This window comes from Pleurodeles waltl, chromosome 4_2 (genome assembly GCF_031143425.1).
Source record: "Pleurodeles waltl isolate 20211129_DDA chromosome 4_2, aPleWal1.hap1.20221129, whole genome shotgun sequence".
NCBI classification, from domain to species: Eukaryota; Metazoa; Chordata; class Amphibia; order Caudata; family Salamandridae; genus Pleurodeles; species Pleurodeles waltl.
The window spans coordinates 1046893866-1046913572 of NC_090443.1; the positions used below are offsets into that span (position 1 = coordinate 1046893866).

General features: G+C 47.3%; 1 protein-coding gene across 1 annotated transcript in view; it reads left to right on the top strand.

The window, feature by feature from the left end:
- Positions 1-19707, top strand: part of LOC138294261 (membrane-spanning 4-domains subfamily A member 8-like) — a 128900-nt gene that overhangs the window by 40097 nt on the left and 69096 nt on the right. The window contains exon 3 of the mRNA XM_069233376.1: positions 7854-7973. Coding sequence (XP_069089477.1) covers positions 7854-7973 — 120 coding nt within the window. The remainder of the gene's footprint in view (positions 1-7853; positions 7974-19707) is intronic.

Genomic DNA, 19707 nt, shown 5'->3' on the forward strand with positions numbered 1-19707 from the left:
CAGCTTTCTGAATCTCTTTGCCCCTCTGACTGCTTCTAGGATGTCCTTAATAAGGGGTAACGGGTACCGATCCTTAATAGTGATCTTGTTTAATCCTCTGAAATCAATACAGGGATGCAAATCTTTCGTCTTCTTAGGCACAAAGAAGAGAGGAGCCCCTGCAGGTGAAGAGGAGGGAGCAATCAATCCGCTCTGTATATTCTCATCAAGGTATTACTTAAGAATCTGCTTCTCAGGTTCTGTTAGAGAGTACATTCGCCCGAAAGGAACCACTGTATCTGGTTCTAAAGGAATGGCGCAATCGTAGTCTCTACGGGGTGGCAGTTCAGGTGTTTCTGGCTTCTGGAATACATCAGCATATTCTTGATAATGACTGGGTACTCCCTGTAGGACGTTAATGGAGCATCCCACCTTAGGGGTGCTGCTGAGAGACCTTTTGGGGACCAATAATCTCCTGCAAGGTAGCAGTGGTGTTGGCAGAAGTGAGAGGATAAAGAAATAGTTCTTGTTTCCCAGTTGATGTAATGGTTGTGCCGTGTGAGCCATGGAATTCCCAGGATCATGACGTGGTGTGGTGATGAAATTAAATCAAACTAAAGATTTTCTTGGTGTTTCCCAAACTGGAGACAGAAAGTAGGGGTGGTATACTGTACGGGTCCTGAGGCCAAGAGTGATCCATCCACCGTGTGGACTTGTTCTGGTACTTCCTTAGGTATTTGTGCTATCTGTCGTTCTTTGGCCCATGCTTCATCTAAATAGATGCCACTGGCTCCGCAGTCCAATAAAGCCAGGGTTCTTTCTTCCCGGCCATCAGTTAAGTGAAGGATAACTGGTAAAAGAAAAAGAGCAGTTCCTTCCTCCTTGGAAGAACAAATGGAAGGTATTTCACGATATCCCGTCCTCACCCTTCTCACTGAGGACGGGAGTTGGCGTTTCCCAAAGGCTTGGCTGGACGAACGGGGCAGGTGCGAATTAGGTGACCAGCTGCACCACAATACAGACAAAGTCCCTCCCTTCGTCTGTGTTCTCTTTCACTAGCTGATAAAGGTCCTCGAGCCGTATCAGTTTGCATCGGCTCTTCCTCGGTAGCCCCCTTAGGTTCAGGACGGGCTTCTTCGGTACGATGAGGGAAGGTGCGAGACGTCACTGAGTGTGATGGCAAACTAATCTTCTTTTTCTCCATTCTTCGCTCATTCAACCGATATTCTATCGTCAGGGTCTGATCCATCAATCCTTTAAGGTTCTCTATTCTAGCAGAGTGCACCAGTTCATCCTTAATGTCCTCTCTGAGACCCCTGCGGAACAGTGTCACCAAGGTACGTTCCACCCAGGATGTTTCTGCTGCTAATTGTCTGAAACGGGTGATGTATTGTAATACATCTTGATTTCCTTGTTGGATATCGCAGAGAGCTTCTTCTGCTGAAGACTCGAGTTCAGGGCGCTCAAACATCTGTTTAAAGGTAGTGACAAAGTTGGAATAATTAGACAGGCAGGGGTCATTTCTTGTCACTAAAGGAGTGGCCCACGCCAAGGCTGGCCCCGATAAAGCACTAATCAAATACCCCACCTTGGTCTTGTCTTGCACAAATTGCGAGTGGCGAAAAGTGAAATAAACCGTCAAGGCATCCAGGAATTCTCTCAATTTGTTAGGATCCCCGGAGAAACGAGGTGTAGTGGCAGATACTGAGGGTACATCAGTGGTCCTGGATGCAAAGGCTTGTCGATAGACGGTGTTTTCCATACGTAGCTGTTGGAGTTCTTGAGCCTGTTGTTGTATAGTCATGAGCAGGGTCTGGCTGGTGGGTTCTGCATTCGCCACTGGATTATCCATGGTTCCGGACTGCAACTGGATGTTTGGGCGTTGCAATCTGTCACGGTTTTCACTGGGCTTACCGTCGAAGTTGATGAAAGTTGGGGAACGACCCCGATTCCGGCAGGTTCTGCTCTGGCCGAGGTAGGGGCGACCCCTTCCGGTAGCCACGGTCCTGTTTGACAATAGCAAGCCACTACAGTCCGTGCCCTCCAGAAGGAGTCCCAGAGGAAAAACCCCAAAAGGGTAAAAAACCTCCAACAGGAACTCCCTGAAACAGAAGGAGGACACAAGGACGTTAGAACTGAAGATCCGAGAGTACAGGAAAACTGGAGACGAAGACAGGTCAGGAATAATTGGATCCACAAGAGGAAACCAGCCGGAGCGTGACTACCACCAAAGGAGTGTTGCAACGCAATGAGCAAGAAGCTGAATTCCCCTTATATACCCCAAGACAGGAAGTAGAAAACAGGAAGTAGAAACACCACCATCTTGGATTGGGGAAGAGATTATAACAATGAATAAAGAACATGCGTCCAAACAAAGTGAAACAATGCATGCTGGGAAGAGAGGAAGTGAGCAGCATGCTGGGAAAGGGAAAGGCATGCATAAAACACCACCATGTGCAGGCATCCGGCTTTTGCCTGTTGTGACCGGTAAGTGGTGGAAGGAGTGGATACCAAGAATTCCAATGTTAAATTTATGTGTGCGCCAAGCGCGGCAAACGCTGTACTCGCGGCAAGGACCGTGACCCGGTTTGGGTCCTCTGGCCCTGCCGCGTGCATCCAGGAATCCGCGGCTGGGGAAAAGGAGCGCGGCGAGTGGCGCGACCCTTGACCCGAGCCGCGGCCCGCCGCGCCCCCAGAGTGCTGCGCCGCAGCGGCCCGCGCTCGCGGCGCGACAATAACAGGACCGAATTCTGAATGGAACCTCAACAGAACTATTGCACGAATGGAGCCATAACAGGTTTGAAGTATGAATGAAATCTTAACAGAACTACTGTATGAATGGAACCATACCAGGACTTAAGATTGAATGGGATCAGAGCAGAACTACTGTACAAATTAAGCCATACCAGGACTGAAGCATGAATGGGACAACACCGGGACTGAAGTATGAATGGGACCAAAGCAGATCTACTGTATGAATGGATGTATAGAAGGACTGAAGTATGAATGGGACTAGGGCAGACCTACTGTATGAATGGATTCATACCAGGACTAAAGTATGAACGGGACCACAGAAGACCTACTGTATGAATGGATCCTTACCAGGACTGAAGAATGAATGGGGCCACAGCAGAACTACTGTAGGAATTAAGCCATACCAGGACTGAAGTATGAATGGGACCACACCAGGACTGAAGTATGAATGGGACCAAAGGATATCTACTGTATGAATGGATGTATAGAAGGACTGAAGTATGAATGGGACCACAGCAGACATACTTTATGAATGGATCCATATCAGGACTGAAGTAAGAATGGGACCACAGCAGACCTACTGGATGAATGAATCCATACCAGGACTGAGGAATGAATGGGACCACAGGAGAACTACTGTAGGAATGAAGCCATAACAGGACTAATTTTTGAATGGAACCACGCCAGAGCTATTGTATAACTGGAACCATAACAGGGCCGAATTCTGAATAGAACCTCAACAGAACTACTGTATGAATGGATCCATACCAAGACTACCGTATGAATGGAACCACACCAGAGCTACTGTATAACTGGAACCATAACAGGAGCGAATTCTGAATGGAACCTCAACAGAACTACTGCACGAATGGAGCCATACCAGGTTTGAAGTATGAATAAAATCTTAACAGAACTACTGTATGAATGGAACCATACCAGGACTTAAGAATGAATGGGATCAGAGCAGAACTACTGTACGAATTAAGCCATACCAGGACTGAAGCATGAATGGGACAACACCAGGACTGAAGTATGAATGGGACCAAAGCAGATCTACTGTGTGAATGGATGTATAGAAGGACTGAAGTACGAATGGGACCACGGCAGACCTACTGTATGAATGGATCCATACCAGGACGAAACTATGAACGGGACCACAGAAGACCTACTGTATGAATGGATCCTTACCAGAACTGAAGAATGAATGGGACCAAAGCAGATCTACACTATGAATGGATGTATAAAAGGGCTGAAGTATGAATGGGACCACAGCAGACCTACTGTATGAATGGATCCATACCAGGACTGAAGCATGAATAGAACCACAGCAGAATAAGGAGGCGAGATGGTGATCAGCTAGTAAGCCGAGGGAAAAGCTCCCCTCCCTTGCTCTCCTGGTTGTTTGCTGTAACTGATTGCTCACCAACCCCATGAACGGGATGGAAATGCTCGGGACGATTTGTTGCAATTAAAAGGAGCACAGGGGTGCTTGGGGCAGCGATGCTAGTCGTTTCCTGCGGCAGACCCCCCATCCAGCTGTGTCTTTGCTGGTCGGCGAGCAGGCATGTTAGCGGTGCTGGCGGTCAGCGTGGTCCGCGGTGACCGGATTGAGCTGTGTCTCGCCCAAAGGTGCCCTGCGGAGGAACCGATGGCCGGCAGCCTGCGGGTGTGTCACGCGTGGTGATGGACCGTGGCAGCCTCGGGCTAGGACGCCTGAGGTGGATGCAGGGGCTAATGAGGCTACACGCCAGCACTCCGTTGCAGATCTTTTTTCCAGTAACGGTGGCTGCTGAGATGCTGGTATCATTGATGGGACAGCCGACACTATTGATGGAGGTGACAGAAGCACCGGCATGAAGGCGGGGGAGACACTAGGAAACTATTCATCATAAAGGGTGGATTAGAAGGATGGAGATGGTAATAGACTGCGAGAGGCTAAAAACTCTTCCAGGGGGCTCTTTTAGACGGTTTCCACGCTCTCTAAGATCTCCCCTTCCACATCCTGCTCCACGACCCAATCCTTCTGTAACTCCTTCGCTTCCTTTTAAGAAACAAGGTGGAGGCCATATATAATAACTTTCCATCCACCTTACCCTTTGACGGACCCGAGAGTCAGGAGTCTCCCTCCTCGGTCTCAAAAGGCTTTGTAGTCAATGGAACTTGAATTTTCATAAATAAAGTTCCTGTTGATGTGCTCATCACCACATGAGCCAGTGGCAAGAGTCACTTGGCTAACAGAAACCACCCAACGTGACATCTCAAACGAAAGCAGGAACCTGCTGCTAGGCTGTCAATCTTTCACTAAAATGGTGCTTGGTTCCAACACAAAGGTTGAGGTTGTGGGCATGTCGAATACGTTTCATCTGGGAACTATTGTTGCGCTATGCTCTGCAGGTCAAGCATCCATTACTAGCGATGTGGAATGATGTCTGCAAGACACTTTCGCAAGCACATGACTGCCAGGGTACGTTTGGGGGTCACATGCAGAGTGTTGCAATAATCTTGCAAAAATCAATAGATAAACCGGTGAACATTGGGACTGGAGACACACTATTCAGATTGCCTTTTTCAGGGCGCACATCGACCTCTCAGCCTCACCATTGGCCTGGAACCCTAGAGTGTGATTTTATGTGTTTTATTTACTTTTGGAATTACTTCTATTTTGAGATATTTCAAAAGGTCATCTTTCATAGCTTGAAATTTGGAGGAACTCAATTACATAAGAAGATGTAAACCAATCCATTGACATATAGAAATTACTGGACTTAGTCCGGGAGAAAGAGAAAGCAAGGGAAGGCATGAGGAAAGAAGAGCATTGAGGGAAGGGGAGTGGGATGGGAAAGGAAGGGAGGGGAGGGAGATGGGAAAGGAGGGCATTGAGGGGAGTGGGAAGGTAAGAGAAGGCAAGGCAAGCCAAGGCTAGGAATGGAAAGGTCAGTGTATTTCATGGGTCGTCACATGCATAAAGATGTTCTTAATGGTTGTGACATCTGTGAGAAATTGGGTTGTTGGTTGACTGGGGTGTGAGCAATGGTCAAGCAACAGCCACAATCCCTCGCCGGATGAACCACAAAAAGTCCCTAAATGTGTGCTTAACCCTGGGTAGCTTGAAACAAAAATCATCCAGGCTTAACTTAGAGGCATTATGTAAAGTACTTATGCAGCACACAAACAGTAATAAAGTGGAAACACAACACCAGGAAAATCCCAAACCAATTTAGTAACATAGAGGACATTTTAATATATCATTTGACACCAAAACAACAAAAATCCAATCAGTAGAACAGGAGTTTTGACTCTTTAAAGGGGTAAGTGAAATCTAGCACCTAAAAGATTAACGTGCCAACAGCAGACATCTAGTAGCTTGTGACCAGGTCAAATCGAATGTTAAGGCTGACCGCAATGGAGAACATTCAGATTCAAGCAGTGGACTGGGCCCGGTTAGCTCTTACCTTCGACTTAGAAAAAATTCATGAAGAAAAATGTTTGAGAAGTTAGCTCAGCGGGGCAAGGGTGCAGGGGTGTCCAAGGAGGGAGCCTCATTGTCGAATGGCTGTGGAGTGCTGCCAGGGTGAAGATTTTTACCTTCTGACTTAGACACCAAAATGGAAGTCGAAAATCTCCAGAGGGATAAGGGAGAGTGCTGTAGCCGTAGACGGTTCCATGAGGTCAGATACCCTTTTGATGAAGGACTGCTGAAACCGATTTGTAGCTGGAGAATCTGCAAAGTCAACCCGACCAGCAATGCACCTCGGGCGGATAGGCAAGCAGGTTGGTCCTAGTCTACTCTTGCTTCTCAAAGCACTTTTTGGGCGCATTTTGTCCTCAGTTTGGACAAATGGCCATCGGGCCCCCTTTAACACCACAACCAAGGGTCCAGAACTGGTGAGAGACCTCTTGGAGGTTCAGGACTCACTCAGACAGGGTTTAGGTGTGGGTTCAAGATGGTGGGACCTTGTTATGTCCATTTGGCTCTTAACAGTAGGCCAGAAAGCTAGCCCTTGGAGACACTCTGGTAGTCCTGGGTGCAGATGTAGATGCAGGGCTCAACAGCAGGGCTTGCCTCTGATGGTTCAAAGCAAGCTCTAGGCAGCAAAGCAATCCTTCCAGGTACAGCAGCAGCATGGCAGAGGAACAGCACATCAAAGCAGCAGGCAGTCCTCCAAGAGTCCTTCGAGGGGTCCAGTAGTGAACTGGAGTGAGTCTGAAGGTCCTAATTTTACTCCCTGGTGTTCTTCTTATGAAAGGTGGGAAAGGTTTTTGGAAAGGTTCTTTGAAGTGCTTTGAATTTCTTGACTCACCTGCCCTGGCTCCAAGCTGGCTGCAGTGACAAAACAGGGTTGTTAGGCCTTTTGTGTGGAAACAGGGCACAGCCTTTTCAGATAGGAGTTGGGCTGTGCTCAGATCCCCCCCCCCCATCCTGCCAGTTGATGGCCCATTGAGGCACACCTAATCCCTCTACTGTGTGACTGACTGGGGGGAATTCACAAGTCTAGCTGTCAGCTACACCCAGTTGTGTGACCCAAGACAGGCTGGAGGCACAAAGGGCTTAGAGTAGGAAAATGCCAACTTTCTAAAAGAGTAATTTTCAAAATTATAGTGAAAAATATGACTCACCATTAAAGAGAGCTTATCTTTACAATTTTGTAGGTACCTATCTACCTGCCCCCTATTAGGAATTACAGCTTATTAAATGTAATAAGAAATCCCCAATGTTATCCCATGGGAGGGCTAGGCTTCACAATACTCAAAAAACGAATTTAGTAGTTTTCACTACTGGTAAATATAAAACTTAAAAGTACATGCCCCACCTTTTAATTACACCACACCCTGCTCTATGGGCTACCTAGGGCCTACCTTAGGGGTGACTTATATGTAATAAAAGGGGTATTTAATGCTTAACAAGGGGGTTTAAATGCCAAGTCAACATGGCAGCTTCAAACTGCATTCAGAGTGCAAGGGCATACCTGGGGCATGTATTAAAGTGCTACTTAAGTGGTTGTTTAGGTTCTCTCTTCAGTTGAAACCAGTGTTGAAATGGATGCAGCAGATCTCCACCTATGTTTGTTTGGAAAGTGTAGCTCAGCAGGGCAGCTCTGAAGATAACCTTCTGCTCTCAGTTCACACAGATGTTCATCGGCGGAGCCCAGATCTGCCTGGGGGTCGTCCTTTGTGCTGCTTTTCGCCTTTCAATTGGATTTTCCATTGTGACTGGAATACCTTTCTGGCCTCCAGTGTTTGTGAGTAATGTACATTTAATGCTCTGCATTCATGGTCTATTTTGGCACCGAGAGAAGTTGGTGACATTTGTAAACCAAATGGCAGAAGGCTACGTGGTTTAGAAATGTCACCTGAACCCCAAGATGGCAATGGATGGCTATATTACACGTTACCTGTTATTTATTGTTTATATTATATGATTTATATATTGATTTTATTAATGTTCAGAAAGATTTGCATGACCTGATCAGTGTAGTATTCATGCTTGCCTGAGACTGTAGATATGTCTGTCAATATTTTAAGAAATGTATTTAATGTACTAGCATTTAAAATGTGTTTCATGCAATAATGCCTATCATTACAAGTCAAATTTTAAGTGCAAACCATCTTGAATGCAAGGTTAATTCATGTAGTCGAAAGTGTGCATTTATCTTGAAGTACATTAGCACAAGAGAGTAGGCTTAAGAAAATATTTGGGAAGAGTAACATTTTGTTGACAGGATTCTGTGGGCATAATGTGTATTTTTACACACTGGGCTGGCTGCTCGCATTAAGGATGCGTCTCCAACTGTGAACGTGTCAGGTGTGCTGGTTAGTGCTCTGACAACAGCACTGTCATTGTGAAAGTGTCTTTTTAATCAGCACTAAAAGACAAAAATCAGTGTTAAACATCCATTTAACCTTTTTATTTGTTTAGATAAGCAAAATTTCCTGCAATTAGATTTACCGGTATATAAAAACATTCAATAAGAAGGCCTACATATAATATATATGTATTTTCAAACCATTAATTTAAACCGACATTATAACACACATATAGGTAAAGGCCTTTTTCTGGTCTGATTGAAACAACCTCTGTGCACACAATGTTTATCTTTGCTGTTGAAATTCTCCTGTCCAGTTGCTTCCCATGAAAGACAACTCTTGATCCGTGCACCCCACTAACACAGCAGCTCTGTCAAAGACTCCATGCAAGCTGTTTGCTCAAGGCGCCCTTCATCCTCACAAGCCTCTTACACAAGCTCCTTTAGAAATTAGGGGCATAGTTCAGAAAAGTAGCGCCACCTTTCTTGCAACCCATAGCGCCCCCATAACGCCACCATATGTCGCCATATTTAAAATACGGCGCACCATGGAAGTAGTTAGGGGACTAGCTTCAGAATTTTTTACGCTAGTCTGGAGCTTTGCAGGATTAGCGTAATAAATGTTGACGCTAATCCTGCAAAGCTCATGAGGCCCATTGTAATCAATGGTGTGGCTCCTTTAAACGCCTGCTCTGAGCAGCTGTTAAAAGTGCATCAACAAATGATGCAAAGAAATCTCTTAGCGACATTTTTTCGTCTCCCCCCGCCCCTCGGGGTAACACCCCCTGGCTCAGGCATAATGTAGCACAAAGGGTTACAAAATGGCACAATGCATGCATTGCTCCACTTTGTAAATCGGGCGCTGGGATTTTGGCCTTGTTGGGCCACACTACAGTAAAAAAAACTACGCTAATGTGGCGCGAGGAGGCGCTAGGTGCTCTTAAATATGCCCCTGAGACTCTTGAAAATATCAGACCTTACTTGTGGTCGGAGGTGGGATGCGCACCAAGAGCTTTGCGCACCACACCTCTGTCCGGCTCCCTCACAAGATGTGGCCCATAGACGACAGGGCCGGCACCAAGAAATGTCCTGTTTGCCCTCTTCCTCTCTCAGCTATGGGGACAGGTGGTGCTGTCTTGGCCGGCTCAGTGTGTGAACATTTACAGCGTTCAAACTCCCAAGCGACCACGCGATGGCGCTGTAGCTTCACATAAGACATCTCTGCCTGTTTCTGACAAACCTCACTGGCCTGTGCTCTCCTGTCTCTAACAAACGTCCTATTCTTGGAGGCGCATCGTTAGGATTTGGGGGGCCCTGGGGCCAAAGGTGTTTGTGGGGCCCCTTTTAGGGACAACTTTGAATTTATGATCCTGTTTCAGCTCTTTCATGCCCTCTTTGCCCAGGTCACTGACAGTGCTAAATTAAAGAAAAACGGTATTTAAAACAATCTGTTTAAGAATTATGAAAGGTCATCAGGGCGAGACTCCCTACAGAACAGAGCTGGGTCTATCCACCCCCCCCCCCCCCCCCCCTCCTTGACTGTTTTACCATGTCACACGAGGCTGCACAATTGTATTTTCATTTTTTATACCCACGGTAACACACACTGATAAAATCCTGGCATGACATCAAAGCTGGAATGATTAAAATAGCCTGCACACACAAGGTTCAGAGGGCATTCACATCTGGCGGGAGATCCGAAGAGTGAGGCGAAGAGCAGGAATGATCTGCTTGTACAGCACACAGACGCGCACCCCCACCGCGGCAGCAAGGAGAGTTTGAGTGAGTTTAACCTGCTAATTAATGCATGCAAACAAAGTGTTAGAAAGCCAGACAAGATACAAAGATCTCTAGCCTTCATTACACTCCTGTGTTTGTTTTCATGTGAAATAAAGTTCAGATCAGATGCCAAGAGAGCCTTCGTTATAGTAAAGGACACTGGAATTATGCGGCAGGGGAGCACCACATTATGCAGCGTAATACAGTGCATCTTACGCAGAATACCGAAGTATTATGTCATTTTTACACATTAACATTAAATGAGCAAAGATTTTTGTAACATTTGATCTCTGACCTAGAAACATTTTTTTTTAAGTCTGCAAATTTAGGCAGAAGATGCCAAATTCATAATTATATGGAAAACACGAGAGCTGCAGAGTCACACAGTTCTAGTGTCCCCGATGATAGTCCTTCCATCGTTGCTATTACTTAGAAAGAAATGAATGGCGAATTCGAAGGCTTCTATGCCCCCCGAGCTTAATTTCACATAGAAACAAAAAGAGGACTGCGATAAAAGCAGGGAGCCATTAATACAGGCTGTCTTCCATTTCTATAAACCAGTGGTCTTCAAACTTTTTAATGTTGCACCCCCACCAGTGGGAAAAAAATCATCAACCTCCCACACGTTTCCCAATTATTCTATTAAATTGGCAATGTTTAAGTATGTCTAGACTTATTTAAACATTGAAGTAAAATTCTGTTACTGTTTTAAAAATGCAATCAGATACATGATTCCAAACATACTTGTCTGGTCAGGCAGGCCTCACTAGGATGTAAGGTATCCACAGTGTGGTTATTAAAAGTGGGGATGGGGGCTTTGAAGAGTATGTGGAATCCCCTCCCTTTTGACACACACTCCCGGCTTGTATATAAATGACAAAACATGTTAGTGGTGCCCCATTACAGTGGGGTTTACTGCCTGCTTCTGTTTTCAGCTTAACACAAGGCCCTGCTATGAGCACAATGCTGCTTTTAGCCCAGTTTGAAGACCCCTGCTCTAGCCGAACCCCGCCCGCTGCTTCTGCTCTTGAGCCCCTCAACACATGCAATATTTGTGTGCTGACACTCATTTACACCAATATACTCTACGATGCATACTGTTGTTTAGAATTTCATTCATATGTATCTACATTAAACGCACATTTTTCTTAAAGGATGATAGGGTGGGTGTAGGAAGTTGGCTCTGTATATACATATATGTGTGTATTCATGTGTGTGTGTGTATATATATATATATATATATATATATATATATATATGTATATATATGTAGGAAGTTGGCTCTGTATATACTATCTCAAAGTGAGAGACAGTGTGCACAGAGTCCAAGGGTTCCCCTTAGAGGTAAGATAGTGGCAAAATTAGATAATACTAATGCTCTATTTTGTGGTAGTGTGGTCGAGCAGTAGGCTTATCAGAGGATAGTGTTAAGCATTTGTTGTACACACACAGGCAATAAATGAGGAACACACACTCAAAGACTTAACTCCAGGCCAATAGTTTTTATAAAGAAAAATATCTTATCTTAATTTATTTTAGAACCACAAGATTCAAGATTTGAAGTAAATACATAAAATGCAAGGTACACCACATAGGTAAGTAAGGAACTTTGAATTAGAGCAGTAACATACACAGTATATGTTAAAATGGCAATAAGCTATTTTAAAAGTGGACACAGTGCAAAAATCAACAGTTCCTGGGAGAGGTAAGTAAGGTTAAGTTTCTGAGGTAAGTAAAGCACGTACAAGTTCAGTTTCATGGGCATAGGCAGCCCACCGTTGGGGGTTCAAGGTAACCCCAAAGTCACTGCACCAGCAACACAGGGCCGGTCACGTGCAGAGGTCAAAGGAGGGCCCAAAATACATGGGCGCCTATGGAGAACAGGGGTGCTCCGGTTCCAGTCTGCCAACAGGTAAGTACCTATGTCTTCAGAGGGCAGACTAGGGCAATTTTGTAGAGCACTGGGGGGACACCAACAGGCACACAAAATACACCCTCAGCGGCACAGGGGCGGCCCGGTGCAGTGTGCTTAGCAGGCGTCGGGTTTTCTGTCTAAATCAATAGAGGGACCCGGGGGTCACTCTAGCAGGGCAGGCCGGGCACAGGGGGGCACTCGGGCCAGCCACTGACTGGGCTAGGCAGCGGGTCGCCTGATGGTCACTCCTGCACTGGAGTTCGGTTCCTTCTGGTCCTGGGGGCTGCGGTGCTTGGTCGAGGTGCCGGGTTCTTTGTTCCAGGTAGTCGCAGTCAGGGGGAGCCTCTGGATCCTCTCTGCAGGCATCGCTGTGTGGGGGCAGGGGTGTTGTCTCAGGTTACTGAAGTAGTTGCAGTCACCTGGGAGACCTCTCTGTGGTGTTAGTTCTCTGGAGCTCGAGCCGGGGACGTCGGGTGCAGAGTGTGAAGTCTCACGCTTCCGGCAAAGTTGTTGCTGTTTTTGAACAGTGCCGCTGTTCTCTGGAGTTTCTTGGCCCATCAGGTTCAGGGCAGTCCTCTGAGGCTTCAGAGGTCGCTTGTCCCTGTCGGATTTGTCGCTGTGCAGGTTCTTTGAGTCTGGAGACAGGCCACTAGGGCTGGGGCCAAGTCAGTTGTCGTCTCCGTCGTCTTTGCAGGGCTTTCAGGTCAGCAGTCCTTCTTCTTTGTGTAGGTTGCAGGAATCTGATTTCCTGGGTTCTGGGTCGCCCCTAAATACTAAATTTAGGGGTGTGTTTAGGTCAGGAGGTCAGTAGCCAATGGCTACCGTCCTGGAGGGTGGCTACACCCTCTTTGTGCCTCCTCCCTGAGGGGAGTGGGGCACATCCCTAATCCTATTGGGGGAATCCTCTAATCTCAAGATGGAGGATTTCTAAAGGCAGGAGTCACCTCAGCTCAGGGCACCTTAGGAGCAGTGGGTGACTCCTCCTTGTTTTTCTCATTATCTCCTCTAGCTTTGCCGCCAAAAGTGGGGACAGTGGCCGGAGGGGCGGCCATCTCCACTAGTTGGGATGCCCTGGGGTGCTGTAACAAAAGGCATGAGCCTTTGAGGCTCACCGCCAGGTGTTACAGTTCCTGCAGGGGGAGGTGAGAAGCACCTCCACCCAGTACAGGCTTTGTTCCTGGCCACAGAGTGACAAAGGCCCTCTCCCCATGTGGCCAGAAACTCGTCTGGTTGTGGCAGGCTGGCAGAAACTGGTCAGTCTAGCACTAGGAGTCGGACTGGTATTCAGGGGGTATCTCTAAGATGCCCTCTGGGTGCATTTTACAATAAATTCCACACAGGCATCAGTGTGCTGAGAAGTTTGATACCAAACTCTCCAGATTTCAGTTTAGCCATTATGGAACTGTGGAGTTCGTGTTTGACAAATTCCCAGACCATATACTCTTATGGTTACCCTGCACTTACAATGTCTAAGGTTTTGCTTAGACACTGTAGGGGCATAGTGCTCATGCACATATGCCCTCACCTGTGGTATAGTGCACCCTGCCTTAGGGCTGTAAGGCCTGCTAGAGGGGTGACTTACCTATGCCACAGGCAGTGTGAGGTTGGCATGGCACTCTGAGGGGAGTGCCATGTCGACTTAGTCATTTTCTCCCCACCAGCACACACAAGCTGTGAGGCAGTGTGCATGTGCTGAGTGAGGGGTCCCCAGGGTGGCATAAGACATAATGCAGCCCTTAGAGACATTCCCTGGCATCAGGGCCCTTGTACCAGGGGTACCATTTACAAGGTACTTATCTGTGTGCCAGGGCTGTGCCAATTGTGGGAACAAAGGTACAGTTTTAGGGAAAGAACACTGGTGCTGGGGCCTGGTTAGCAGGGTCCCAGCACACTTTCAATCATAACTGGCATCAACAAAATGCAAAAATCAGGGGGTAACCATGCCAAGGAGGCATTTCCTTACACATGGCAATAGCTTATATGTCATATACTTAAATAATACAATACACAAGTCAGCTGTGGATAAATGCGAGGGAATTTACACTTTCCAGTTCAGGCCCCTATGCCACAGATCACACGTTTAGTTTGACTCATAATAATGATGAGAAATATTATATAAAGTTTGTGCTCAGGCCTCTTGAGGACGGTCTAGCTTCAAACATTCCAGAAGTAGCTTCTACGTGGTAAGCACTCAGCGCCAAGGTTGCACTATCAAGGCACTATCAGAGCCTTTAGTGAACACAGACATTATAAGGACAAAGAGTCAGCTTGCCCACTGGCAAAGAGCAGACTAAAAACACACGAACAAGATGAGCGGGTATGCGTGTGCTCCATTTAGAAAGTTGCTAATCTGGCATCATGTCAGTGTTATGTAGACATTAGCTAGGATTAGGGAGAAAGGGTGCTCAGAGAACTGATTCAATCTCAGATTGCATCATGGATTCTCATCAATCGTTTTGCTAATTTTCATATTTTTTACATGTATGACCTTTATTTCAGTCATCATAATGCTTATATTTGCAATTACACATTTTCATACATCCTGCACTAAATGAGGCATTAATAGATAATTAATAATTAAAACCTTTTAGTTATAGTGTGAACTTCTTTTGTATGCACTAAAGGGGCCTTAATGGATAATTAATAATTAAAACCGTTTAAATGATAGTGTGGACTTCTTTCGTGTGCGCATGCCTTGTTGAAAGGTTCACTTAGCCACATTTAAATAAAGTATATTCCTGATGGCCTCCCTGAGGATCTGACCATCACCCAATCTGGCTTATCACCAGGTAAAATGTGGGGCTTGCACGGGTCACAGTCTGTCTCCTTCTTGCGCCCAAGCTGGTAATTTGTGCCCATATTTGTTGGAAATTGGCAGAGGGCAGCACCTCAAGTCTTCTTGTTGCGCTGCTCTACGCCAATGTGAAAGGGTAGGAATGCACCGTATTTATAAAATAAGATGCATTCCTTTCCTTTCCCCATACGCTGGCGCACAATTTGCTGCTTAGCGCCAACGCAGGCATCCATGGTTCAAAGGTGCCTGAATTACATGCAGAATTGTTTTTGTGCAGGAAGGGGCACCTTACTGCAGAATGCAGTACACAAGGAAAGAGGAAAAAATGAGGAAACATTAGAATATTTCTCCTCACACGCCTGCTCTGGAGAGGCGTAAGGTTTTGGCGCTGCCCCAGGTTTATGTGAGTTTGTAAATCTGGGGCAGTGTTAAAATCTATGGGTGTTGTGTGGGAAATCCTGCTGCAACGCCCCTGTGTAAGGAAATGCCTCCTTGGCATGGTTGCCCCCTGACTTTTTGCCTTTGCTGATGCTATGTTTACAATTGAAAGTGTGCTGAGGCCTGCTAACCAGGCCCCAGCACCAGTGTTCTTTCCCTAACCTGTACTTTTGTATCCACAATTGGCAGACCCTGGCATCCAGATAAGTCCCTTGTAACTGGTACTTCTAGTACCAAGGGCCCTGATGCCAAGGAAGGTCTCTAAGGGCTGCAGCATGTCTTATGCCACCCTGGAGACCTCTCACTCAGCACAGACACACTGCTTGCCAGCTTGTGGGTGCTAGTGAGAACAAAACGAGTAAGTCGACATGGCACTCCCCTCAGGGTGCCATGCCAGCCTCTCACTGCCTATGCAAGTATAGGTCAGCCACCCCTCTAGCAGGCCTTACAGCCCTAAGGCAGGGTGCACTATACCATAGGTGAGGGTACCAGTGCATGAGCATGGTACCCCTACAGTGTCTAAACAAAACCTTAGACATTGTAAGTGCAGGGTAGCCATAAGAGTATATGGTCTGGGAGTTTGTCAAACACGAACTCCACAGCACCATAATGGCTACACTGAAAACTGGGAAGTTTGGTATCAAACTTCTCAGCACAATAAATGCACACTGATGCCAGTGTACATTTTATTGCAAAATACACCCCAGAGGGCACCTTAGAGGTGCCCCCTGAAACTTAACCGACTGTCTGTGTAGGCTGACTAGTTCCAGCAGCCTGCCACACTAGAGACATGTTGCTGGCCCCATGGGGAGAGTGCCTTTGTCACTCTGAGGCCAGTAACAAAGCCTGCACTGGGTGGAGATGCTAACACCTCCCCCAGGCAGGAGCTGTAACACCTGGCGGTGAGCCTCAAAGGCTCACCCCTTTGTCACAGCCCAGCAGGGCACTCCAGCTTAGTGGAGTTGCCCGCCCCCTCCGGCCACGGCCCCCACTTTTGGCGGCAAGGCTGGAGGGAACAAAGAAAGCAACAAGGAGGAGTCACTGGCCAGTCAGGACAGCCCCTAAGGTGCCCTGAGCTGAGGTGACTCTAACTTTTAGAAATCCTCCATCTTGCAGATGGAGGATTCCCCCAATAGGGTTAGGATTGTGACCCCCTCCCCTTGGGAGGAGGCACAAAGAGGGTGTACCCACCCTCAGGGCTAGTAGCCATTGGCTACTAACCCCCCAGACCTAAACACGCCCTTAAATTTAGTATTTAAGGGCTACCCTGAACCCTAGAAAATTAGATTCCTGCAACAACAAGAAGAAGGACTGCCTAGCTGAAAACCCCTGCAGAGGAAGACCAGAAGACAACAACTGCCTTGGCTCCAGAAACTCACCGGCCTGTCTCCTGCCTTCCAAAGAACTCTGCTCCAGCGACGCCTTCCAAAGGGACCAGCGACCTCTGAATCCTCTGAGGACTGCCCTGCTTCGACGACGACAAGAAAATCCCGAGGACAGCGGACCTGCTCCAAAAAGACTGCAACTTTATCCAAAGGAGCAGCTTTAAAGAACCCTGCAATCTCCCCGCAAGAAGCGTGAGACTTGCAACACTGCACCCGGCGACCCCGACTCGGCTGGTGGAGAACCAACACCTCAGGGAGGACCCCCGGACTACTCTACGACTGTGAGTACCAAAACCTGTCCCCCCTGAACCCCCACAGCGCCGCCTGCAGAGGGAATCCCGAGGCTTCCCCTGACCACGACTCTCTGAAACCTAAGTCCCGACGCCTGGAAAAGACCCTGCACCCGCAGCCCCCAGTACCTGAAGGACCGGACTTTCACTGCAGAAGTGACCCCCAGGAGTCCCTCTCCCTTGCCCAAGTGGAGGTTTCCCCGAGGAAGCCCCCCCTTGCCTGCCTACAGCGCTGAAGAGATCCCTTGATCTCTCATTGACTTCCATTGCGAACCCGACGCTTGTTCTAACACTGCACCCGGCCGCCCCCGCGCCGCTGAGGGTGAAATTTCTGTGTGGGCTTGTGTCCCCCCCGGTGCCCTACAAAACCCCCCTGGTCTGCCCTCCGAAGACGCGGGTACTTACCTGCAAGCAGACCGGAACCGGGGCACCCCCTTCTCTCCATTGAAGCCTATGCGTTTTGGGCACCACTTTGAACTCTGCACCTGACCGGCCCTGAGCTGCTGGTGTGGTAACTTTGGGGTTGCTCTGAACCCCCAACGGTGGGCTACCTTGGACCAAGAACTGAACCCTGTAAGTGTCTTACTTACCTGGTAAAACTAACAAAAACTTACCTCCCCCAGGAACTGTGAAAATTGCAGTGTGTCCACTTTTAAAATAGCTATTTGTGAATAACTTGAAAAGTATACATGCAATTGAAATGATTCAAAGTTCCTAATGTACTTACCTGCAATACCTTTCAAACAAGATATTACATGTTAAATTTGAACCTGTGGTTCTTAAAATAAACTAAGAAAAGATATTTTTCTATACAAAACCTATTGGCTGGATTTGTCTCTGAGTGTGTGTACCTCATTTATTGTCTATGTGTATGTACAACAAATGCTTAACACTACTCCTTGGATAAGCCTACTGCTCGACCACACTACCACAAAATAGAGCATTAGTATTATCTATTTTTACCACTATTTTACCTCTCAGGGGAACCCTTGGACTCTGTGCATGCTATTCCTTACTTTGAAATAGCCCATACAGAGCCAACTTCCTACACCCTGGAACGCCTGCGTGACACAGAGTAGGGCAATCCACCCACTCGCGCTGCTTTGTCTTACTCCATATACGAGGCCATTCAGAGCCACGCAAAGTGGCTTTGAGTGGCCTCATAGATATGGTTGAGAGGTGTACGCCACCAAAGCATCAAAAAAGTATCACTCCAGTGGCGCACGGCTCTCGTAAATATGCCCCTTGGGTCAACCTGTCCTTGCCTGAGAGCCAAGGAGAATCTACTGGGACGTATTTTCAAGGAGACTTGTAAAAATGTACCCTACAACTGGCAACTCCTGCTGATGCATCAACAACGATGGATTAAACCCAGATCTGTGACTGGGGGTGAGTGTTTGCATTGTTCAGCACTCCGTCCATCATCCTTTTGTGTTGCTAACTCATGCTAATGCACCATTGAAGGGATTTTCATCAGGCGTACAGTGCTTGATGTTTCTTGTACACTGAAGATACACAACATCTGATCATGCAGGCCAAGGCCATGAAGAGTTCTGAAACACCCCTTTTTTAAGCTCCCATCTGAGCATGATTCAATTATAGAAAGATTTCATCATAAGACTCAACCCAAATGAAACCGAGATTTTACTGACACACACCCAAATTCTCTCCCCAAAACCTTAGTATGGTCGGCTGTCATTGAATGGACCCTGCAGTCAGAAACCTTGGTGTCCTGTGTGATTCTATCTTCGCCTTAAATGCCCAAATTACTGGGGCTGTAACTGAAAAGTGTAACTACTGTCTTAGAGGTTGGTTTACAGCTTGGTGGAGAGGGTACTCCGTTGCAACGGTGATGGAGTACACTGTCCTCCAGAGGCAGCCCGTAACGTGGCTGATCAGTGGGACAGGCCACATTTCCAAACACACACTCACACTCACTCACACTCATCCATTCCGAAGCGCACGCACATACACTCACCATTCACCAAGCACATACACACGCCCGCATCCATTCTCAGCACTTACTCGCAAATACACATACATTCATGCATGCACGCACCCTAACATTAACAAAAGGTACTTACAGGGTGAGGGAGTGATGACAGGTCCAGCGGGAGGGGAAGCAGAAGGCACCGGAAGGCGCTGGATGCTTCAGGCAGGGAAAACAAGATCACGCCGCATTGGCTGACCTTGTCATGGGCCAGCCAATGAGAGGAGAGCCTTCCCTTACTCATCACAGTGAGTTGCTGATTCCAACCCACTCTGGAACGAGGTGACACTGATTGGCAGTCAGCCGTGGGCACTTCAGGGCTAAAAACCAGAGCACCTGGCACTTCAGGGCTTAAAACAAAAGCATCTGGGCACTTCAGGGCTGAAAACTGAAGCATCGATGTCCGAGTCTATCAGTGAATCATCCCCTCCCCATGATGGGTAGGACCTTGCAGGTGTTTGCTGGGTTGAGAAGATCACACCCAGAGGCTGTGAAATCCTCAGTCCAGCAAACCTTGGCTCAGGCTGCAAGGTGCCGGCCTATTTAGCGCATGTATAGCGCCTGGCTGCTTGACCAGAA